Source organism: Apus apus, chromosome 3 (genome assembly GCF_020740795.1).
Source record: "Apus apus isolate bApuApu2 chromosome 3, bApuApu2.pri.cur, whole genome shotgun sequence".
Classification (NCBI taxonomy): domain Eukaryota; kingdom Metazoa; phylum Chordata; class Aves; order Apodiformes; family Apodidae; genus Apus; species Apus apus.
In genome coordinates this window covers 102,793,152-102,816,645 of record NC_067284.1, presented here as the reverse complement: position 1 = coordinate 102,816,645, position 23,494 = coordinate 102,793,152, and the positions used below count along the sequence as shown (strand labels likewise).

General features: G+C 43.7%; 1 protein-coding gene across 2 annotated transcripts; it reads left to right on the top strand.

Moving 5' to 3' along the window:
• The first annotated feature begins 7,178 nt into the window (after positions 1-7,178).
• Positions 7,179-23,172, top strand: TNFAIP3 (TNF alpha induced protein 3). 2 transcript variants are annotated; one of them, XM_051615633.1, is made up of 9 exons: positions 7,179-7,306; positions 10,566-10,878; positions 15,018-15,208; positions 15,421-15,568; positions 15,791-15,961; positions 16,711-16,891; positions 18,356-19,260; positions 20,606-20,838; positions 21,532-23,172. In XM_051615633.1, the coding sequence occupies exons 2-9, from the start codon at positions 10,566-10,568 to the stop codon at positions 21,811-21,813; spliced, it is 2,424 nt and encodes an 807-aa protein (XP_051471593.1). In that variant the 5' UTR covers positions 7,179-7,306; the 3' UTR covers positions 21,814-23,172. The 2 variants fall into 2 exon arrangements, with proteins under 2 accessions (XP_051471593.1, XP_051471594.1); XM_051615634.1 differs by lacking the exon at positions 21,532-23,172 and adding an exon at positions 21,405-21,502.
• The last annotated feature ends 322 nt before the right edge of the window (positions 23,173-23,494 follow it).

The following is a 23,494-nucleotide window of genomic DNA, read 5'->3' as shown; positions in this document are numbered from 1 at the left end:
GTCTCTTCTCCCTGAAATCACTATGAATCAGAAGAAAGCAATGTATTTTTTGAGCTAAAACACACGATCAGAGTCACCCCACAGACATTCACCAAACCCATGTTTACAAAGCAAATGTACAGTTTCTGTGGTGGGAGATGATGGTTAGTTTTTAGGAAACAATCTATGGACTTTGTTATTGAATTCAGGAAATGCTGGTAAATTCCCATGCATAAACAAATGTCCTTCTTTGGAAGAATTTTTCCTGGGGAAATTCTGGTACTGCTAATATAGGGCAATTAGGTTTTTCTCTCCATTTGGAAAGCTAGCTTGAAATTCTGGCCACTCATATAAGCCTCTCATGTTATCCCCCATGCACAGAATTTGCTCTACATAAAGGAAAGGCCTTTCCTCTGCTTTTGAAAGTCCAGGAATTAATTCACTTCCTCTTTGTCATTGAAAATGGCTGTGAGCTCTGAGCACAAATGTAGTTAACCTCATAAGATACAAGATACTGAAACCTATTCAATACTTACCACTTTTAAGGTAAAACCCCAGTTAAACTGTTTGTCTGGGGGTGTGATAAATGAGATTAAATCCCACACCTACAGTAATTATTCTAAGATAGGATTTACGGGAAGTGCTTGGAGATTCTAGACTCCTTATATAATCCACTTCTTTTTGATGAAATCAGAATAGTTTTTCCTGAAAGAGACACTATGCATCTAGAAGAAATTATGGAGCTGACACAGAAACTGCAGATGAAGCTTAATGGCCTGTTGTTGAGGAGGCCACACTAGAAAATTATGAACATAACAAGTTCAGAAACATTCACCATGTACTGTAGAATTCATGTTTCTTGGCTATTTCTCCACATTCTGATGAATTTACAATAAATACATAGGAAAAAGATCGACAAGCTTCATGCTGTATTATTCATGACTAAAGACTACCTTCACATGGTGACTTCTTATTAACTTAGTAGTCCCCACATAATTCCATTGCTGAGAGGTGCTGAGGAAAAGAGATATTTCCATCTTGAGAGAAGGGAATGTCAGCAGTTCTCCCATATTAGTAAGGAATGATACAGAGTCATTCATTCACATATTCATCAAGCACATGGAAATTAACCACAATTTAAAATAGATGTAGTGATTTTAACGTGTGTAAGGTTGGCTTGATAAGTGGAAAAATACATAAGGAAATACATTATTGGAAATACCTAAAAGAAATTAGAACAGGTTGCACTGAATTTTTTACCATTCAGACTCTACAAACTGCATATATTTTGGAAAAAAAAAACCCAGAAACTTCCAATGAGACTAGAAAGGAGCTCTGGGAAAGCAGTTCTTAACCTTTAGCACAGGATTCTAAAGAACTGAAAGAGTGGTGAGTCCGCTGAACTGCAAGCTGTCCTATCTAAGAAAATTTGACTGACTGCATTACATGTTGAAATTGTTTGGGGAATAAAAAGAGTAAGCGCTTTAATTATGTAAGCAGGCATTTGCTAGCTCCATTGCCTGACCCTTCCCATCCACTCCCAGAGGGTACAGCTCTGTGCTAAATGCTTACCTCATACCTAAAGTTAGCATAGCTGCTTATGTAATCTCATCAGACGGGAATACAGAATAAAGGAAAAGAATAGTAGTTCCCCCAGTCCCTGTTGTGATGTATGCTGTATGTTTAGGCAGCACAGCAGTTGTTCCAGCCTAAAGATCACGGTAAAGGCTAAAATGAGTGGGCTTCCACTATCTAAATCCAGCCATTTGCTCTGTGCATTAAGGCATGCTGACCACTACAGTTTTGGAAAGAGAAGATCTTCCCTGTGCAGAACCCATCCCTCCAGATGTGTCTGTGTTACAGACACAGTGCTATATGCTTACAACCGTCAGCCTAAATAAAAAACCATTACAACAGCCACAGTTCACAGTTAAGTGAAGTCTGCTAAACTTGGACAGTAACTTTCTTGAAGCAGGGACCATGCTGTAATCATGCATGGTATATAACCATGTGTTTAGGTGTTAAGGTACAGTGAACACAAAACAAGAAAAGTCTGTATCCTACAAAGTTTGTAGTAAAAAATGAACTAGCAAGATACGGAGAAGTGTGAGACATAGCAGAAAATAAAGTACCAGAATGCTAAGCCACAGCCCCAAATCCCACAAGAAAACTGTGGCAAAGTGCAGGCTGGAAAAGTACCAGAAACAAACCACCCCATTTCTATATTTTTTCCTCAGCATCTTTTTAACCACTGTGAGAAACAGAGCACCGAGCTCCACAGGCCTTGGATTTGGCTTGCTACTGCTGTTGTTACTCTCTTCAATTCAGTCACAAGCTGAATTGAAGCCACAAGCTGTCTGAGCTTGCTTCATAATCCCCTGAAAGCACTTTGCTCTCCTGGGCAAAAAATAATGTTGTTCTTTTGTTTATTTCTTGTTGGGGGCTTATTGGCATTCTCTGTACTGTGCATTGCAGTGGGGCAGTAATGCTGGGCTTTGCTGCTATCTCAAGGGTACACAAAAGTAGCTGTATGTCTACAGGCCTCAGGGGACCCTGGGGCTCAATCCAGTACATACAAATGTCAGAGGAATGTATGACAGCTAAAAATCAAGTTGGAAAGATACTACGATTACCCCTTCAACTTATCAGACTCTCATAAAACAGTGCTGGAAAAGCACTCTGAGACTTCACCTTGTTCATAACCTCCATTCCAGGAGGTAAGTATGGCTCATGTCACTTAACCCTCTTCTAGCTAATATAGCCTGTTCTGAAAAATGCCCAGTGTTTGCCTCCATAGGTCATTTATCACAATGTCTCACCAGCTTTAATGGGAGAATATTATCCTTCATGTTTAACCTACAGCTCAACAAGAGGGGCTAAGGCAGGATTTGAACTTTCAGCTTCTTTGGAACCCACTGCAGTTCCAGCCCTTTATTTCTGACATTGTGTCATGGACATTAAAGGGAGGCTTGGCCCTGTGGCATAAATAAGAACCTGTAATCCCAGTGAAGGCCATTACTGCAATACCCTTGCAAAAGTCTCCCTGAGAATCTGGAGTTTCTTTTACTGTATTTAGATGAGTATAATGGAAAATTAACAAAATCCATTCAGCTCTTGCTATCTAAGTGGCAGAGATGAGTTGGTGTTTTTTGTTTTGTTTTGTTGGGGTTTTTTTAACCACAAATACTTGATTCAGTAGAAAGCACCAGTTTTCTGTCTGATAGAGGTTAAAAGGATATTCCTCCCTCTTTTTCCTCTGCACTGACAAGCTCTTCTCATCACTTCTCCGACAGGAAAAGAGCAGCAAAACGGCTCCTGGAAGACAGAAGTGCTGAACTCAAGCATGACCTCAAGCACTGCTATTGCAATAGAAGGGATTTCCCTGTTATGATCCTTTTCCTCCCTTCTAGATGAATCACACCTCTTACAGAATTATCTAATATGAAAAGACCTGGCAAATGATTGAGCTATTAAACTCTGAATGTTACTATCCAGAAATATTATCATCGCCATCATCCTATGAGAGAATATTATATGACTTATGTCTTAACAATGGGTCTTGACTAATACAACCGCTGAAACATTTGGTGATGGTGTTCTGAACACTGAGGTCTTGGTTTAATTTAATGAGCATGAGTTCCTCCTTCCTGAACAGTAAAAACAAGCAAAAGAATTAAAATAATTTAGAGATGTGGAGCTGAATGGGGCCTTGAGAGATTTATTCTTCTTCCCAAGCCCAGTAAAGAATTGTTATTGATTGATGTATATAAAACATTATTTAAATACCTTTTTATGCAGCTTCCCTAGACAGTCTGCTCCAGGGTTATACAAAGCTCACCACTTATAATGGTGGGGCTTTTTACCCTTATGTCTAACCAGAATCTAGGTAACTGCAATTTAAAGTATTTTTTATCCTGTCCTCAACGGCAAGAACTTCCCCCTTTACTCAAAAAAGATACAGGTGTATATATATATATATACACAAAAATATGCTTGTGTCTATATATATGGGGGGGAGGTGTATGTGTGTGTCTATACACATGCACTTCAAAGAAGAAAATGTTCCCTGCCCTTACATATATGTATATATGTTTATATTCTGTCAAATATAAACATGATATCATAAATGGTGGTATAAAGTATGGACTATAATTACAAGAAACAGGAGTAAATCAGAAAAGAGGAATGTATACTAATGCATTCTATAATTACTGATGTTGCTGATGTTTTTAATGTGTTCCTACATTGCCAAGGAGATCCAGTTGACGAGATAGAACTGCATTTTGTGCTGTGCAAACTCAGATCAAATTAATTTCTGCCATCCTGCTCAGACCTGTATGATAAACATCAGCCTTGGCCACGTGCAATCAACTTTCAGTTTATCAAGATGTAAATAGTAATTATGAATATTCAGATGTGCTCACTGTTCAGAAAAACAAAAATAAGCTCTTGCCTTTTCAGGTTTTCCTGGGACTCAGCATCTCCCGCCTAGGCTCACAGTGAACACCTGCAGAACTGTCAGTGCCCTTACTCAAACTTATTTTCCTTTCTTTCTTCCTGTAAGTAAAAATCAGAAGGGGCTAGGACCACTTGTCAATCTATTTGCTGCAGTTTCACATACAAAGCAGGATATAAATCAGCCCAATTTTCCCTGCTTCATACCTTAGCTCCTCATTCCCACTCCACAGTGAAACTCTCCATCACTTCAAACAAACACTCTCTGTAACACTCGGGGAGCAACTGGGCTTCACATCACAAGAGAAATGCTTTGGGTAAAATCAAACCAATAAATAAATAAATCAATTTTCTAATTAGATCATTTCAGTAATCCATTACCTAACCAACCTAAAGGGACAGGGAAAAACACCCAGGAGCAAGGAACGGCAAGATGCTGAAGGGTAAACCACATGGGTAAACCACACCATGGATGGTGCGCTAGTTATGCATGTAATCACTCAGGCTCAGTTCCCTCAGGCATCCATCCCACTGGGTCTGTCATCCCTCAGGCCATCAGTCCTTAAGTGCAGAGCCTTGCTACCCAACTAATACTTCCCTTGGCAGCAGAGAATCTAATGGGGAGGAAGAAAAAAAAAAAAAAAAAAAGACACTTCACTAAAAAAAAAATTAACAAAAAACTTTTAAGAGAAATCTATGCAAGAAGAGGATAAAATAAATATATAAATTAGAAGGGATTATCCTTTTTCCAGCCACATCTCTAATTTCTTCTTCCACAAAGGCAGAGAAAGAAAGATGTCAGGCTGTGCAGAGGCTGTGACCCGAGAAGGAGCACGCTGCCACAGAACCACAGCATGGGATGGCAGCTCATGAGGCTGCGCCAGCTGCTGCTATTGCCGGTGAGGTGAGGGAGATCAAGGCTGAACTCTTCCAAAGTCCACCTGTTCTCTGATGGAGTCAAGAATTAAGACTTGATTTCAAGGTGTGAAGAAACCCTAGCTTCTCTTTGAGCCTGTGGAAGCAGTGAGTGCTTCGGGTCAGGCAGGAGCTCAGCATCTGTGAGGATAAAGTCTTTGAAGATAGGAAGAAACTTTACTGCAGCACACTTCATTTCTGGGTGCCCACAGTTTGCCAGGCTGGTGGAACTGCTTCTTTTTCCAACATAAATCATATTCATAAGTCATATTTAAAGGCCTTAAGTATTGTGCTTTATTCAGTGAGTTTTCCCATTGCAGAGGTTTTAGGGTATTGTTTAAAAGTGTGAGATAACTTACTGCAATCATTAATGATTCCCACAAATTGCTAGGCCTGGCCAAGAGGTTACACATTCCCTGACTTGATAACTCTAGTCCAAAGTTCTGCCCTTTGCCTACAACAACCTTACCTTGAGCGGGGCTAGATTAAAGCACATTAACATCTCCTGCCTAAAATCCCAGCCCAGAGTTACAGGATTATGTATCAACCTAACCTCTAATTAAGGAAATCAACTCACTTGTGGTGACCTACAATACAAAGCGGAAACTGTGAAGTACATGCAACCTAAAGGAAAAGAAATACTTGCTTGGGTTTGAAAACAGTTTAGAAGAGCAATAGCTTCAAACAGGATGGGCTGCCCTTCCATCCCATTGGGATGTCACCTCCAGGAAGATGGGCACCTACACCCTGAGGCCTCACGGTGTGGGCGAGGAGTCCAGCAGGCCTCTTGTCACTCTTGTCTGCATGGACAAGGTAACAGCTCCTGGAGCTTCTCGCTGCTGCTGCTGCCGGTGCTGGAGGGCTCCAGGGTGCAGAGGGTTACAGCCTGGGAGCAGCCACGGCGCAAGGATTTTTCAGTAAAAAATTTTTCCTAAACCTCCCCTGGAACAACTTGAGGCCATTTCCTCTGGCTCTATCCCTCCTAACTCGGGAGAAGTGACTGACACACACGTCGCTACAGCCTCCTTTCAGGTAGCTGTTGGGAGTGATACGGTCTCTGCCCTCGGCCTCCGTTTTCTTCCGAGCAGACACCCCCAGCTCCCTCAGCCGCTCCTTGCGAGACTTGTGCTCTAGCCCCTTCACCAGCTTTGCTGCCCTTCTCTGGACTCGCTGCAGCACCAAAACGTCCTTTGTGTTGTGAGGGGCCCCACACAGAACACAGCATTCCGCGTGCCGCCCCCCCAGAGCCGCGCACAGCTCCACCCCGCCGCGGCGGCCCCAGCGCCTCGGGCTAAGGGGCTGCCCTTCCCCGCCGAGCACCGGGGCAGCCCGGCAGCCGAGCCAAGCCTGTGGGACCGGATGGGCATACGCACACACACACACACACACACACTCCCGGCGGGGAGGAAAAACGGAATAAGGAAGGAAAAAATGACAGCCCGGCTGCCGAAAGCCCGCGGGTGAGTCACGGCGGGGCTGCCCGGCGGCAGGGCGGGCAGGGCGGGCAGGGCGGGCAGGGCCGGGAGCGCGGCGGCGCCCCCTGCTGGCGGCGGGGGCGGCGGCCGTTGTCACATGTCGGAAAGTCCCCGGCGCTGCCGGTGGAAATCCCCGGTGGGGCTTTTTGTTGTTGTGTGGTTGGGTTGTGGTGTGGGTTGTTTTTTTTTTTTCTTTCCTTTTTTTTTTTTTTTATTTTTATTTTTTTTTTTTTTTTTTTGCGCTCGGGCGCTGAAAACAGAAAAGGGGAAAATAACAACCCGGCGGCTCGGCTCAGCCCTTCATTCCGCAGCAGCGGCGGCGGCAGCAGCTCCAGCGGGGAGGGGGCGGCGGAGGGAGAGGGACCCGCGGCTCGGCGAGGGTTGATGGCTGCCGAGCTCGGCTGCGTCCCACCGCCCCAGCCCCGCTGCTGAGCGGGGGGTCCGGGCAGGACCGAGCGGAGGAGGAGCCCGCCGGCCGAGAGGTGAGCGCCGCTCCGGGCGGACACGGCGGGGCGGCCCCGGACCGGCCTCCTCGGCCCCGTTCCGCTGGCAGGAGGACCCCTCGGGGCACCAGGCAGGTTTTGCCCGCCGTGTTGGGTGGGTTTTCCAGAGCGGTTGGCGCTGGAAGTTGGGGATGAGCCGGTCCCCGGTTCCCTGTGGAGCCTGTGGCCGGGCAGGGAGGTTGTGCCTCCGGTGTCGGGCGCTGGGGCGGGCTCGGCTCGGCTCGGCTCGGCTCGGCGGGACCCCGGCCTCCGAGGGGGCTCAGCGGGCCCCTCGGCACGGGTCCCGGGGACAGCGGGCGGCAGCGGGTTTGCTGGGTTCGCTTTCAGCGCTTGCTGCTGCCGGAAAACTTGCCTGCTTTGAGTTCCTTCTGCAAAGCTGGCAGGTGGGAATAGCGGCTGTCGCTTCCACCTGGCATACACATGCTTCCAGCAGACCAGTAAGTGGGGGAGCTCAGCTGTGTACACCAGCCCTGCCGTCTCTAAAACACCTTCAGTCCTCATCTTCTGTCTTGGCAAAGAGTGATAATATGCTCAGTTCTGTACCAAGCACTCGGAGCCCCACGCATGGGAATCCGTGTGTGCTGAAGGTGTATTAAGCAGGTTTATTTTTGCAGTGTCTCAGCACTTTATGGAAAAGAGTTTATTATTGTTGTCTTTCAGATAGAGGACAGAACATTAAAATAACTTGATGAAGCCACTGGCTGGTCTCAGAACAGCATTCAGCTTTCCCTAGCCCAGCATCCTCAGGATTACGTGTTCAGAAGGGATGCTGCCTCAGAGAGCTATTTAATCATTGTTCACAGCGGTGCTTTTCTGAGAATTCAGTCATTACATGTCAAAAGGTTAAAGTAGTATAGCATACAGTAAAGCACAGTACAAACTAATTGTAGCTGAGCTTTCTATTCTTTAAATCTCTAGCTTAGGTGCCTGTTGAGTTTTGCTTGTTTCATCACGTTGTTTTTTAAAAGAAGGGTTACTCAGCTTTTGCCTTGACAGATGTTTAAATGACCACAAATAGCACAGACAGTACTTTCCATGTGAGGAGGGGAAAATATAGAAATACAATGTTGAATAATATAGCTTCAGTGAAGTTACTTCTGTAAACTCTGTACTTTTTGTTACTTAATGCTGGAAACAACCATTTCAAGGGTCCATGCCAGTAGTGCTTAATCATGTGATTAGTCTATTAAGTTTTAAAATTCCCATTGACTCAATGGCTCTACTTACGTGAGTAAGGAATTCAGTATTTTGGTCATCTTGGAGCAAAGTATAGCTGTGGTTTTTAAACAGATTAATAAAAGCTTGTTTATATTCCTTAAATCATCCATACATTTAAATCTAGGATTACATAAATAGCATGTGTAAAATATATTGGTGGGGGGAGTGGATGAGAAAATGTGTTCTCTCCATTTTAAGTTGTATGTTGGTGAGGGCGTTACAAGAATATGCCATCTTTATTAGCTAAAGGAGAGCTTTTCCACGTGTTGCAAGATGTGACAGCTCGGAGCCCTGTCCCTAAGGCTGTTAAAGGGACCAGAGGAAACACTGTGAGTGACATTGCCCTGACTGAGAGGAAAGGACTTTGCAGCATCTTGTGTCTCACCTGCCTCTATTTAGAGCTTGACAGGACATCCACTGAGTCTCTTTATTAGCTCATTCTTGAAGAGGTTATTAAGGGCAGCTCATGACACCAGGAGATAGAGGTCCCTGCTTACCCTGGCAGGGTCCTTTCCTGGCTCTGGCTGGGGGGCTGGAGGTGGATGTTACCAGTGGAGGTGCCTGAGGGAAGAGGAGAAAGCAGCTGGTTCCCTGCAGGGAAGGCAGTGTTTAAGTCCTTCTGTGCAAAAGAGGTCTTCTGCATCCACAGCCCCAGGAGTCCCTTGCCAGTCAGTCTGTCATGCTGCAGTCCTTTCTGGCCCTCCAGACTCCCACCTCCATGAGGAAACTTCCTAATAGTTGCATAAATCAGTTTTCAATTGCTGCTTGTCTCCCTGTACTTGGCATGGTATACGTGGAGACCTTAAAATATACCTATTTGTCCCTAGATTCATAATCACAGTGGTGAGCTGTCCTAATGTGACCTAAGCATGTTAGGCATGCATACCTTTATTTGCCTTCACAGAAATTTTCCTTTTTTTAAACGGAGTAGTGATGTACATGGACAGCATGGAGAGTCTCTCCATGTAAAACTAGGTTGTTGGTGTTACTGTAATGCACAGGAGTTTTGAGGGATGTGGTCCCTACATTTGTCTCTAGCTAGCCACAAAGTTAGTGTCCTCTGAAGAAGTATTTCAGAGTGTAGACAGTTTGAGGTTATGGGGTTTTTTTGTTCTTCCTGCTGTAGCCCATGAGGGCAAAGATACTGAAGGAAGGGATGCAGTGTAGCAAACATTACATGTCCCACTGTGGAAAAATATTGGGGTTTTTGAGCCAAGTGGAAATGCTTTTTCAGCTATGTTGACTTACCACTGAGTAATAGCAGCACTGCAGTCTGCACCCCCACATGCAGCACAAGCACCTCTGGGCAGTATCTCTACCACTTACAAAATATAAGGAGCCTCCAGAAGAATAACATAAGTCTCTCCTTGAGTACTTGCTCTGCTACAAATGCCTCATTTGCCATCTTCAGCCATTGTAAGTATGGGACAGATAACTAGCATGGCATGTAATTCCTGGGGCTCTTTTTGTACTGTACACAGCATCACTTCTCAGAATGTATGGTTTGTGGGAATCTGAAATGGTCATTATCTGTGTTTTTTGGCATGTCATCAAAACAAGAGCTTGAAACGTGCAGAAAGTTCATCAGGTTCATATGGGATTACATTATGCAATTATCAGTTAGTCATGTTTCCAGGATAATTTTCCCTTCCCTTGATCTTGCCTTCTTTTATCCTTACTTTGATTCAAATGTTGTTGGTTGTTTTTTTTTTGGAATGATGATGTAATTTCCTTAGTTATGAATAAATTATCTTTAATATCTCGTAAATTATAGCAGTAAATTATTAGAATAAGCTGGTCAGTTTCTATATCTGACTAACACAGAGAGGCTAATAGATATGAGCTTCAAAAACCTTTATCTACAGAAGGCTCAGTGAACCGCATCCACTCAGTGCTCATTTTAGGCAACACTGAAGTCAGAATCCTGCCCCTGAAAGTGCCTTCTCAGTCTTTGCAGAAGTGACAGCCCTGTGATGCAAGGGCACTAACATGCCAATAAACGGATCCTTTTTCATTTCAGATGTATTCTAGAAAAATGGCTGGCCAACACATCCTTCCTCAAGCTTTGTATCAGAGCAATATGCTGAAAGCCATGAAGATTAGAGAGAGGACACCTGAAGATCTGGTCAGGCCTCCCAGTGGAGTCATTCACCACTTCAGGACTATGCACAGATACACCATAGAAATGTTCAGAATGGGTCAGTTTTGTCCTCAATTTCGAGAAACACTTCAGAAGGCTCTGACTGACCAGGCCACCCAGACTTCACTGGAGCGCCAGCGAAAGCTCAACTGGTGCATGGAAGTTCGGAGACTTGTACCTTTGAAGACTAATGGTAAGTTATGAGCAGGTCTTTGCACTTGTGTTAGAATGGGTAATATAAATGTAGTACCTTTATTAATAGCATCTGAGTTCACATTGCTGAAACAGAAGCTCAGGGCTTTAAAAAAGCGATACCTTTTAATCTTGGTTTTGTAAACCAAAATTCTTTCCATGTGATGTACTCTCCTGAGGCTGCAGCAATCCCCTGCACGTGTGACAGTATTATGGATAGCCTGAACATTTCACAGATATTTTCATAATATCAGTAACCTGTGACACATCAGAGTAAAATACCAGGTGGAAGCCTTGACTTGTAACCCATCACCTTTCCACAAATCCAACTCTGTTATGTGTCTGCTGCCTTGTCGGAAGTGCCGAAAGCCCTTAATGCCAGGCAAGAGGAGACTTGGATGTTTTGAGTGACAGAGGTACATTCCCATATATATATATAGCAGAAGTTAATATCCTACTACAAGCCCTGCTATTGTAGCTGGCAGGCGAGGTTCACTTGCTGATCCAGCTGTAACAGCAGTGCCTGTTGGAATATCTTGGGCATGGAGTCTCACTGGTCTGGAGACATCATACTGTTCCCAGCTAAGCTCCCTCATCCTCAGCTACCTTCTGGGATTTGCCAGCTCATGCCTTTCCTCTAGGATCACCAGTAACTCGTGTGTGACTGACAGCCATCTTTGTGCAACACAAAGTGTGCAGTGCCCTTTTTTTTGTTTTTCAAGGGTCAGTGCTGGTTTTAGGACTTGGCTTTTGGGTTACTTTGTGTGTATTGCATCAAGTGCTGTAAATGAAAAAGTGCAGCAGTAGCTCAAATCTTTCCTTAATAGGGTACGTGTGTCCACAGTCTTGAGCAGGAAACTTTTGCACATGACTCTAAGAGTTGCTAGGCATTTCACATTCAGTGGAGGAAAGATTTGGTAATGGCTATGACTTACGGTCACACAGCTACAAACTTGGACTCAGGATTCCCTACAGCACAGATTGCTGTAGGGAGCAGCACAGATTGCAAACCACAAAGGCAGACAAGGACAGTGAGGACTCCAAGAACATGGAATATACATATTCTTTGCTCAAGGTCCAGATGACTTGTTATAGAAATACTGGGTGTGGTGGACCTGCAGCTTCACTGAAGTCCTTATGTTGTGTCCTGTGGATGCTTCTTTTCATATCTATTGCCCTTATCTTCATAGTCCACATTCTTCCTGTCCCAAGTTCTGCCATACTTCTCAGTCTGATTGCACATGGCTGTGTTGTGCAAAAGCCATAGAAACAGAACCACCATGTAGATGGCATTGCCATGACCTAGAAGAACCTGATCCCAACGTGTCTCGCAGTAACTGACATAGGGGCACTAACCTTTTGGTAGGCTTTTGTACATGTGTGGAATTCTCATGACTGTGCAGGGAGATCATGTACGCTTGCCCTTCCAGAAGGACTGGAGTTCCAACTAGGGCAGGCAACAGTTTGCAGGTACTCCCAAGTGCTGCAGCTTCAAAACTTCAACCCAGGAGATAAACTAACAGATCAACTAGAAAAATAGACAACGTGCATCATTTTTGCACGGGGCAAAGACCAACAGTTTTGGAATCCCACATCTCCTGTTAATACAAATCCTGCAGGGGCTAATGCTGCCTGATTAGGTCTTTGTTGCTGACTGTATTGAGGAACTGTAACCTTCTGTGTTGTCTGATGACTGTTGGCTGGTGTTCCAAATGGGAACAATTGTTGGACTGGTGACTTGGATCCCATCTGTGAGCAGACGTGCTGATGTGCAAGATGCTGAAATATTAGCACAAGTTGAGGGAAGGCAAAGCAAGGGCTCAAGTTGTGGTCCCCCTGTACCCCACATGGCCAATGAACTCGGCTTCAGTTCAGTGCTTTAGGGTCATTAAGTGTATGAGTGGAAGGAGTGGCTTTGGGAACCTGTGGTTTATGCAAAGTAGTTGAAGTGAGAGACCTGTGCAAGGGAGGGAAGGTAGACTGCACTGAAGGAGATGATCCCTGAAAGAAGGGACAGAAACCTCGAGAAAGTCTGTATTATCCCAGAAAATTATGTGTTTTTTCTCCCATGTGACTTGAATAATACTTAAAAAAGCATTTAGCTGCTTAACCCACAGATGTGGGAGGAATATACTGGTTCTTTCAGTCAACAGTGGGCTTTCTTTGGAAAATTCTGGGGGTTTTTTCTAATGAAGGATTTAATTATTGAAAGCAGAGAAAGTGTTTCCTACAGGATCTTTCAATGTATATTTTACCTAATATGTACAAGAGTTTGTGAAGTGGTGTTTTGTTGTTGTTGTTGTTTTAATTAAAAAGGCTCTTTTGAATCACCACAGATTTCTTTGCAGACATGTAAATGGAGGATAGAAGTAGTAGGAGGTATAAAAATTGAAACTTCTTTTTTGTATTAAAAAAAAAAAAAAGGTGTTTAAAATTCCAGCATCTATTGGCTGTAGAGATTTCACTTGTATAATGAATTGGCATTAATTCCAGCTCCCTCAGCCACACCCCCTGGGAAAGTCCGAGGGCGGCTTCACTGAGCAGCCCTGCACGCAGCAGAACAAAAAGTACAACTGTTGCTCAATTGCCAGTCAAACGGCGCGGGGGAATTCCAAGTGCTGTGTAAGGAATTTTGGGCAGCGCTTCTCAATCAAGAACTGAAAGTGAGCTCTCAGAGAGAGAGAAAAAAAATAATAAATCTTATCTTTGCTCTAGATTTTGCGAAGGGAAAATTTTAATGGGATTAATATGTCATCTTTCTTGGTCAGAAGGAAACCCAGTCAGTTTTTCTGTTTTATGTGTTGTTCCTTGATTTTTGAGCTCGTGAGCAGCCTGCAGGCTTGAAGTAAGCTTTACAAGACAGCTCTCAGAGACCAGAGGGCACTCGCAGGAACCTGATATACACAGAGTCCATAACTAGTTAGGAAGTATTACGTAGATAACAAATTACATCTTTTTCAGGATCTGGGGTCTGTTGTAGGTTTTTCTCTGGATTTTCATAGAAAAAAGTGGTGAAAGTGTTCACAAATGGTACACTTGAGCTCATAATGCATGTAGCAAGCTGGGTTGAAGTCTTTTGTGGAGGTTCTTTGGGTGTGTTTTTTTTCCCACATGAGAAAAATCTATAGCCCGTGGTTGATGTCCTCTGTTCCAAGAAAATTGCTGTGGTTTCTTAGCATTTGGTGAATCTGTTTACTACTGTAGTAAACACCAGACTTAATTTTGAATCTGAGGATACGACAGTAATGATTCTTTACATCCTCCTTTGAAGAAGTTGGCTAGAGATAGTATTTGAAACTCAGACAAAATATAGTTTGTCACACCTTTTAATTAAGTTAGTTAACTCCTCTGATTCTTAGTTTCTTCCCCTCTGAAATTGTGGATCATCTCTTTCCTACCTGTAAAGAGGACTTTTTCAATTTAAGTGTGTCTAAATGAAAATAAAATCATTATGTTTTTCATTCAGTCAGTTTTAATTTTGTGTTTTAGAGAAACAACCCTCTGAATAAAATACCCAACATACTATCAGTTCTTAGAGGAAGGCAAGAGGTGTGCCTACAATTGCTTTGCATGAATCACCTGCTCTTCCCTCTCTGTCTTTTTTTTTAATTACAACTCCTCCATCAAGCACAGCTGAGTGCTAGGCCTTGCCATGCAGTGCTCCTCAAGGGTTATGAGGGTTGGTGTTACTGTAGTGTATTTTTACTTGTTTCCATTATCTCTAACCTGTGCCATCAGGTGTTCTTCTATAAACACTGATAAAGGAGATTTACACATTCTTCTGTAATTTTAAATTGAATTTATCATGTTTAAAAGATGTTTCAGCTGTTTAGGATTTGCAGTGGACACCAACATTTAGTTAATTATATCAATCAAAGTTAAGTAAGATAAGTAAGGGGCAGGCTTCCCATCGTTGCTGAATGACAGCTTCACACCCACTGCTGAGGGCACAAAGCCAGCAGAGTGGAGACTTTCTCCTTTCTTCCTCTGAGTGAAGAGCTGATAGCTGTGGTCTTCTTAAAACCCTTCTGTCCAAGGCTTAGAGAGGAGTGCAGAGGGAATACGCATATGTGCAGTGTAGTTCTACATCCATTATTTAAGTGGCCATTTAAAAATAATGTACTCTTCCTGTCTTTGCAGGCGATGGAAATTGCCTCATGCACGCTGCATCACAGTACATGTGGGGTATTGAGGATATTGACCTTGTCTTAAGAAGAACGTTGTTTAGTGCACTCAGGGAGAATGACACACGGAACTTCAAGCTTCGCTGGCAGCGAGAGGCTGTTAAATCCCAGGAGTTTGTAGAAACAGGACTCCACTATGACACTCGGGTAAGGTGGCCTGAGGGATTGGTGCTGTTTTCTGGGTACTCATCAGCCTTGCCTTGCTGATTTTGTTTGCTTTTTGGCTTCATGGACTCTGCTGCTAACGGAGAGTAAAAATAGTCTTCCTTGGGAGGAAACGGGAAAATGTGATTATTTTGAACACTGCTGTGCTGCACTTGGTTCCTGACCTTCATGTCTTGGAATGTTTCTTTCCTCAGAACTGGGAGGAGGAGTGGGAATATCTCATTGAAATGACCTCCCCAGAAACATCTGGGGCTAGAAACAGGCTTCCATATAATGCACTGGAAGAAATCCACATCTTCATCCTTGCTAACATCCTCAGAAGGCCGGTCATTGTCCTTGCAGGTGAGTTTCCCAGACGGTCATCTCATGTTACAGACCCTCTTACTCTGTGCTGCATTACTAATCTTCCTTTGCTCATTGTTGTTTTCTGGTAGATGTGTTTCAGAACTGGGGAGTTTTCAGCAATTTTTCTAAACCACTCGGAATACCTTTTCTCTTGCGTGTAGCACATACTTCTTTGTGTTTATTTGTTGTTTGTTTTTTTTTTTTTACTTCCTTATGCAGACAAAGTGGTGAGAAGTTTAGAGTCAGGCTCCAGTTTTGCTCCTCTGAATGTTGGTGGTATTTACTTGCCTCTCCTTTGGCCAGCTGAAGAATGCTACAGATACCCAATTGTGCTTGGCTACGACAACATGCATTTTACACCACTAGTGACTCTGAAGGACAGCGGGCCAGGTATTTTTCAAGTACCTTGTTTGGTATTTAAGTAGCTTCTTCAATATCATCATACTGATAAAGGATTTAAAATATAATCTCGTTTAGATTTGCATGTCAAAAATTAAAATAAATGTAAAAGATTCCTTTGGAATACATTCTTAAAATGGGATCAGAAACAGCTTTGTCTGTAAATTGAAGTAGAAACTGAAGGTTGTCTCCAAAATGGTTGAAAGTGGAGCATAACTCACATGTTTGCAGGCTGGGATCAGTCAAAGGGTGGCCTCTGCTTCATTGTGTTCTGGCTTCTTTTCCTCACCCCCTCCTAAGAGAAGGAGCTTTGAAGGACGTGGTCTCTCAGCAGTGTACCACTTCCTGGCAGGGATAATGAGATATGTGCTTTGCTGCTTTGAATGCATCTTTTCTGAATGGATAGCAGTTCTGTAGGTTCAAGTTAGGGCATCATCCCATGGAAAGGTATAATAAACTGAGATCTACAATACTTCCCACACTTGAGAAGAAAATTGCTGTGGAGACATTAAAGCTCCCATGGGGTGGAGCTAGGTTTGTGGTACAGACATGTCTTCATCCTTTCCCAGTACCACTGTTTAGAAACTTATTGTTCTTGCCAGCCATTCTCCTCTCCGAAATTTAGGAGCAGTGGTGACATCTCCATGTGTTGCATCTTGTGGTTATTCCTGCCTAGTAAAAACAAACAAACAAACAAACATATATATATATATATGCTAATCCATCTTGTTTCTTGACAGAAATCCGGGCTGTCCCTCTGGTCACCAGTGAACGAGGCAGATTTGAGGATCTGAGTGTGCACTTTCTGACAGACTCAGAAGAAAGGGAAAAAGAGCAGCTGCTAAAAGACTACTTGATAGTGATTGAAATTCCAGTGCAAGGCTGGGATCATGGTACAACTCATCTAATTAATGCTGCAAAGTGAGTGTCATTCCTGTTTTCCCAAAGTAATCTTGTATACAGAGGTGGGAGAAGCTTGGCAGCCCAGCATGTTCCTTTGGTCTTTTCTTCTTTCCAAGGTAGCACACGTGTTTACCCTCTGAGATATAAAATATTGGTATTCCTGTCGACATGCTTTGAAGTGGTATGAGCTCAGACTAGTCTCAATATAAAGGCCAAAATGTCTTCAGACTTAGCAGACTGAAACTAATATTTTAGAGGAGTGAACCCAGTAGATTTTTTTCACTGACTAAGTGGGATTTACACAGGAGGGTGGCTGAAAAGTAGTTAAACCCAGAACTAGTTAGACTGAACATTTTGGCTTTATGTAAGGGCATATAGCATAAAAGGTGGCTGGTGTAATCTTGGCTGCTCTAGGGAAAGTGCTTGACAGTGTGTCCTTAGAGCAGATGCCTTGGCACCCTGGGCTGTTGCAGTGTGGCATAGACAGAAAGATGTGGCTGGAGGAGGAACCAGCACCTGTGCTCATCCCCCTGATGGTTGAGTGTCAGTAACATGCAGCAGGCAGCTGTAGGCACCCATTGGGTTCTGATGTTTAAGGAACACTGGCAGCAGTGTCTGCCCAGCCCCTTCATGAGTGTGAGAAGGAAGCAACTCCCTGTATCCACTGTCTTTTCTTCTGTTACTGCACAGGGAGTGGTGGTTTGGGAGCCTTGAAAAGTGAAGTCCTCCAACCCAAAGGATATATGCATACATAAAGACTACCAATCCAGCTTCCCTAGTCCCTCTGCATGGATGTGTTCTTGTGTGTTACCACTAATGCTAACTCCTCATTCTGTAGCATGGTGAAGCTCTGTTGTGGGGCTTTCCCTGTGGTCAGGGGCAGAGTAAGAATGGTGTGAGGGATGCTAGTGTTACACACACTGCAGTGAAGCCCAGTAGTTTGCCTGAAGAATTCTGCTGGAAGATACAGACCCAAAAGGGAAAAACCAGGAGCAGATTTCATTATAAACTGTTACCAGGAAATGCTGAGCCCACTGTGGAAAAGGCTTGTGTGGGCTGATGACGAGAGGGGTCTTCCACTAATCTTAGCTCAGCTGAGCACTGGTCTTCAGAAGAACTTAGGGCTGGGGGGATCTTTCTTTTAGCTTCTGAGAAATTATCCATATTCTTCCTGTAAACAGCTCTCAGACAGAAAACTGTCACCTAGAAAATCCTTTTAAGAATACTTCTGTTTAGCCTTGTGTCAGACCATTTCTTTAGATGTGAAAGTCTCCATTTGACATCACTGAACACCTGCTTTTGAAATTATTTCCATTTACAGCCACAGTTTAACATCCAGGATCTTCTAGCTGAGTAATATGGATGTGCATTAATTCTACATTTCCTCCCCACAGTATTGTATTTGCCTCCACCCCCACCATCTGCCCTTTTCTGCCCTTTTCAACCACTGATGCAATCTTCTTTTTTTTTTTTGACTGCCAGGTTAGATGAAGGCAACCTACCCAAAGAAATAAACCTTGTGGAAGATTACTTTCAACTGGTACAGCACGAGTACAAGAAGTGGCAGGAGAACGCTGAACCTGCCAGGAGAGAGACCTGCTCCAGGAACAGACAGCAACTGCCTGTTTCCCAGCTCTCCCTCCTACAGGTGAAATGTGAAACACCAAACTGCCCTTTCTACATGTCTGTGAACACCCAGCCCTACTGCCATGAGTGCTTTGAGCGGAGGTCCCAGGGAAGCAAAGGAAGAAAGCAGACCTCCAAAGCAGCACCTGAGAAATTGAAAGCAGCTGGGTCAGGCTCCTCTCCTGGAGATGTTTGTGAACCTGGGGGATGGACATCTGAAGAGCCCGTAACAGGGCCTCGCTCTGCACCTCCAACTGCTCCGAGCCTCTTCCTGTACAGTGAAACCACGGCCATGAAATGCAGGACACCAGACTGCCCCTTTACATTGAACGTGCAACACAATGGACTTTGTGAACGCTGCTACAACTCCAGACAGGTCGGTCCTCGTGACAACCTGGATGACCAGAGACATTTAGACTATGCCACGTGCAAGGTGTGCCATCAGAAAGCCAACAGAACCTTCAACGGCACATGCAGCACTTGCTTCAAAAGGACTACAGAGCACTCCTCAAATGGCAGCCCCACTTTCCTGCCTACATGCCATCAGAGATCAACGTCTGACCCGTCCCAGATCCCACAGATCCTCCAGCACTCCTGCCTTCAGGCTCCCAACGGCTGTGGTGAGGAGCCCCTGCCACTGGTGCTGCCTACCGAGAAGAGGGGAGGTAACCTCTGCAGGAAACCAGGCTGCAAGTTTTTTGGGACATCACAGAATGAGGGCTTTTGCACGCTGTGTTTCTTTGAGTACAGGGAAAACCACGGTAAGTGGAGATGGGGTGAGCTTTGGCACACTTTGGCTGCAGATCAGCCTCCTCAAGCTTTGGAACTCTGTGTGTATTGGGTGCTAAAAGGGCGGGGGGGCGGGAGCAAGAACAGTGTGGAGCAGAAGCAGCAGTCTCAAGAAGACGGTGCTTTTTTGGCCAATTATCCTGTAAAGGGGCACCCAGTAACAGTGGAAGATCTGTGAAATCTCTTACAAAACTTCCCATCGGCTTTCATGGAAGCAAAACTAGCTCAAGAGGGGTGGGTTTTGATCCCTCCTCACCATCTAGAACAGTCATGGTTTAGTATGAATTTTCTTCACAGATAGACAAGTTGTAGGAGTCAAAGAAGGAGACGCTATTGTATTTATGCTACTGAAAACTAGTTATGTTAGCAAGGCTTTTGAGAGCTTGGGATGAATTTGAAGATCCACATCCATTCTGGATGTAACAGGTATAACACTCTAGAGTAACTACTGAAGTTGTGTTGATAAGCAGAGCAAATAGAAGTTGACTGTAGATTATGAGCTTTTATTTTGGAGTAATTTAGGAGTGTATTATTATAACTTGAAGTCTTTTTTTGATAGTATCAAGTGCATGCATGCACGTTTGTACATATGTGTTTAAAGGCAGGCTTTCAAAAAGGTAGTAGTGTGTGTATAAATCACAGCATGCAATCTTTATTTTTCATGCAACTGCTCTCTTACCCAGGCAGAGTCCTTGGGTAAACAGGGTGAAAGGTACTTTTGCTTATTTTGTAAGCATTTTCATTACTGACAAGTGTGCCAATGCTGCACTCTCCATACTTTCAAATTAGGCAACTTCTGTACCAGCTTGCAATAGCTTATTTTCCAGCGTTGTTGACAATGAAACTTTTTTCCTTCTGATTGTGGAATATATAAGACTTGAGTCTCATGAAGCAAAGCATAAGACATTTTTTCCCATTATGCTCTCTGCCACTGTACTTCTATTGCCTGATGCCCAAAATAGGGGAGGCTGAGAGGGAAGTGTTGGGGTAGATCACAGAAGACACACTGAAGCCAAAGGTGAAATTCCTTTTGTCTTCAGTGGGATCTAGTTTTCTGATGGAGGGTAAATTTTTCTCAAATCAGCTGTTTCAACAGCTTCTGATATGAAGGCTGTATTATCTCATTTATGTAACATGGGGAAAAGTGCATCAACTGGGTGGCTTCAGATTTGCCCAAAACCCACATTTGAGGCCAGCAGAGTTTTAAAATTATTTTTGTGTTTTCTTTTTTAAACTGAGGAGCTTTTCATAGTTCCTTTGGGTCATTAGATCTATCAGGCACATTCAAACTCCTCCTGTGCTTACTCTGTGTTACAGACAATGCTTTGCTACGCCAACAGAGGAGATCCCAGAGGAAGTCCTTGGTAGTGGGTCAGCCGGGGACCTCCGCTGCCGCCTTCCGTAACACCGTGTCCTGCCAGCGGCGCGACTGCGGCACCCTGGGCAGCACCATGCTGGAAGGGTACTGCCAGAACTGCTTCATTAAAGCCCAGAACCAGCGATTTGAGGAAGCCAGGAGGACGGAAGAACAGCTGGTGAGACAGCCAGAAGTAAGTGTGAACTTCTCAAAATCTTCCTTTTGTTTAGCCCTGCACATTTTTTTCTTGTGTGAACAACTCAGGATGCATATACTAGAAAAAAAAAAAATCTTCAAATGACTGCATCCTAAGTATCATGGAAAGACAAGTGTAGAGGATCTTAGGATTTTTTTTTTCCCTGCTACAGCTGAGCAGCATTCCTAAAAGTTGTTCTCTGTTTAGGGTTATCACAGCTGTGTTCAACTTCACCTCAGCTGGGATTTTGCCAGCAATTTCAGTGGAAGCAATTGAGCCAGCAGTTGGCTTGTTTACTGATCAAGGAGATTTTCATTCTTACCCTTAAAGCTATGCAAACTGCATCAAGTTGTAGTTGGTTTCATTTTGCCTTTTTCATTGAGTCCATTACAGAATTTCTTTGTTCCAGATTGTTGTTTTTTTAATTTGGTTTGTTTTGACCCTTCTGGAATTGAGTTACCAAAGAAAAAAAAAAAACCCCACACTTTTTTTTCTTCTAAGAAATGTCAGAATTTGTTACTTTCTTTCAATGCCAACTTGGCTCTTGGTATTGTTCTTTTCAGAAGCAGCATGTGTCTGCAACAGCCCCCAATGGTTGCCTATAGAAGCCATTAGCAGAGTTGAAAGTAAATGAAAAGCTGCTTGTGCTGCCAGCACAGCAACTGACGGTGTGTTTAAATGTTTTTCAAGAGAATGGGACAGCACAGAGATCTGCAGCGAGCAGCCATGAGTAGCCAGAAGAGACAGTGTGCTGTGGCTTCGTGTAGAAACAACCTGGCTGGCAGAAGCAACGATCTGTGCCCTGAGTGCCAGCGCTTCGGTCAGCTCCCGCCGTCGGGGAGTGCCCGGGACCCGGCTGCAGAGGAGCCCCTGAAGCAGCGCTGCCGAGCCCCTGCTTGCGACCACTATGGCAATGCCAAGTGCCATGGCTACTGCAACGAGTGCTACCAGTTCAAACAGATCTATGGCTAGAAGAAGGGAGGAGTTGGTAAAGGAACAAGAAGGCCATGCCAGCTACTTCCTTCACTGAAATGGTGCTATGTCCAAAACACTTAACAGTCCTGGGAGCGGGAGGGTGAGGGGAAATATAAGCTGTCTGCTCATGTTCGTGTTTATTCCCAAGAATGGGAATAAATGTCTACTTCCTCTAAACACTGCATACAAGGACTGCTGAGAAAGGCAGGCTGCCTCCAGCACAGAGCTGTTGTTCATGACTAAGCTCCTATAGTGCTGTATTTAATTCTTGGACTTCCCAGGAGGAAGTGTGAAGCATTTGAATCCAAAGAACTTCCCAGTTCTTCCTCAATACCTGCCCTCCCCCTGGGTGAGAAGCCACAGCTACTGTAAGAGGTGCAGGAGCTCTTTGTGTTCATGTACTTCACCAGAGGCGAGTCTTTCCTGAGAGGAATCCCGCTGGGAAAGGCTGATGCAGCTTGCAGCTGATGTCTGAAGAAAATCGTTTTGGGATGCCTGCGTCCTTGCTGATGTTCTTACAGAGCTTGTCAAGGCAGGATCTCCCACAGGCATTCAGGGTGTTAATGGCAAGTGGTTCTGTGTTTGCAGATCCCTCAGCAAACCACAGCCAGAAACAACTGGCTGTGATCTGTTCCTTTAACATGATTAACCTAAACAGCATTTAGGTCCTTTCCCAAATCCCAAGACAGCTGGAAAGACAGGTGATTACAGAAACAACTTTAATGGACTTACGCATGTGATGGGAAAAGTGAATGTCACTGTCCCCCATTCGTAGGGAAGGAATTACCTCCAACAGACCACAAAAAAAAAAACAACCCAAAGGCCTTTGTCTTTGGCTTCAGTTCTGAAATCAGAGCAAATCTCTTCTCTTGCATTGTAACTGCCAGGAATATGAGTGCTGCTGTTCAACCTCTCTCCCCATTTCTGTCACACTTCTTTCTTATCCTAAATGCGATTCTATTACTGTGCTAACAGCTCGGAGCTCAGTAACAGAGTGCTTTGGGGTTGAGATTTTACTCCTAGAGTTCATGTATCCACTTCTCAATTTGGAATATCTTTAGTGACTTTGCCTTTACCATTGTGCCTGGTACCGGCTTCTCTCTTCTTTCACATCTTTTAAGTTTCCAGCATCTGTTTTGCTGCTATGATTTTGGAGGCAATACCTCTTCTAAGTTGCTTCTCAAGTTTAGAATCTTTTTCTAGTTACTAAAAAACAGGTTTTAAAAAGAAAAAAAACCTAAATAACTCATTACTCATTTCTGTTAAGTTTTATATATTTTGTGAACCTTAATGTGAACATCTGTTTTATTAAAATATTTATATTATTTGAAACAATGCAACTTGAAATTTGCACAGCTAGGGTTTGTTTTTTTACATATATTTACTCTTGTGTTGAAAGTTATGAACTTAAATGTATAATTGAAAAACATTATCTGATATAAATAAATAAATTATTGAAGGATTGAATAAGCTATTTTATATTTGTGAGAAAGAGCACAGTTGATCATGGGACACCCCCTAAAGAAAACATTTTTGTTCAGGACAACCATTCAGCATGTTACCTGGTGCTCCCTTGTTCAGATGATGTAGCTAAGCAAATTGAGGAGGTGATAACTTGCTCTAAGTCTCTGCATACTCCCACCTTACATCATTGTCCTTTCAGGAAGAGCTCTTGGTA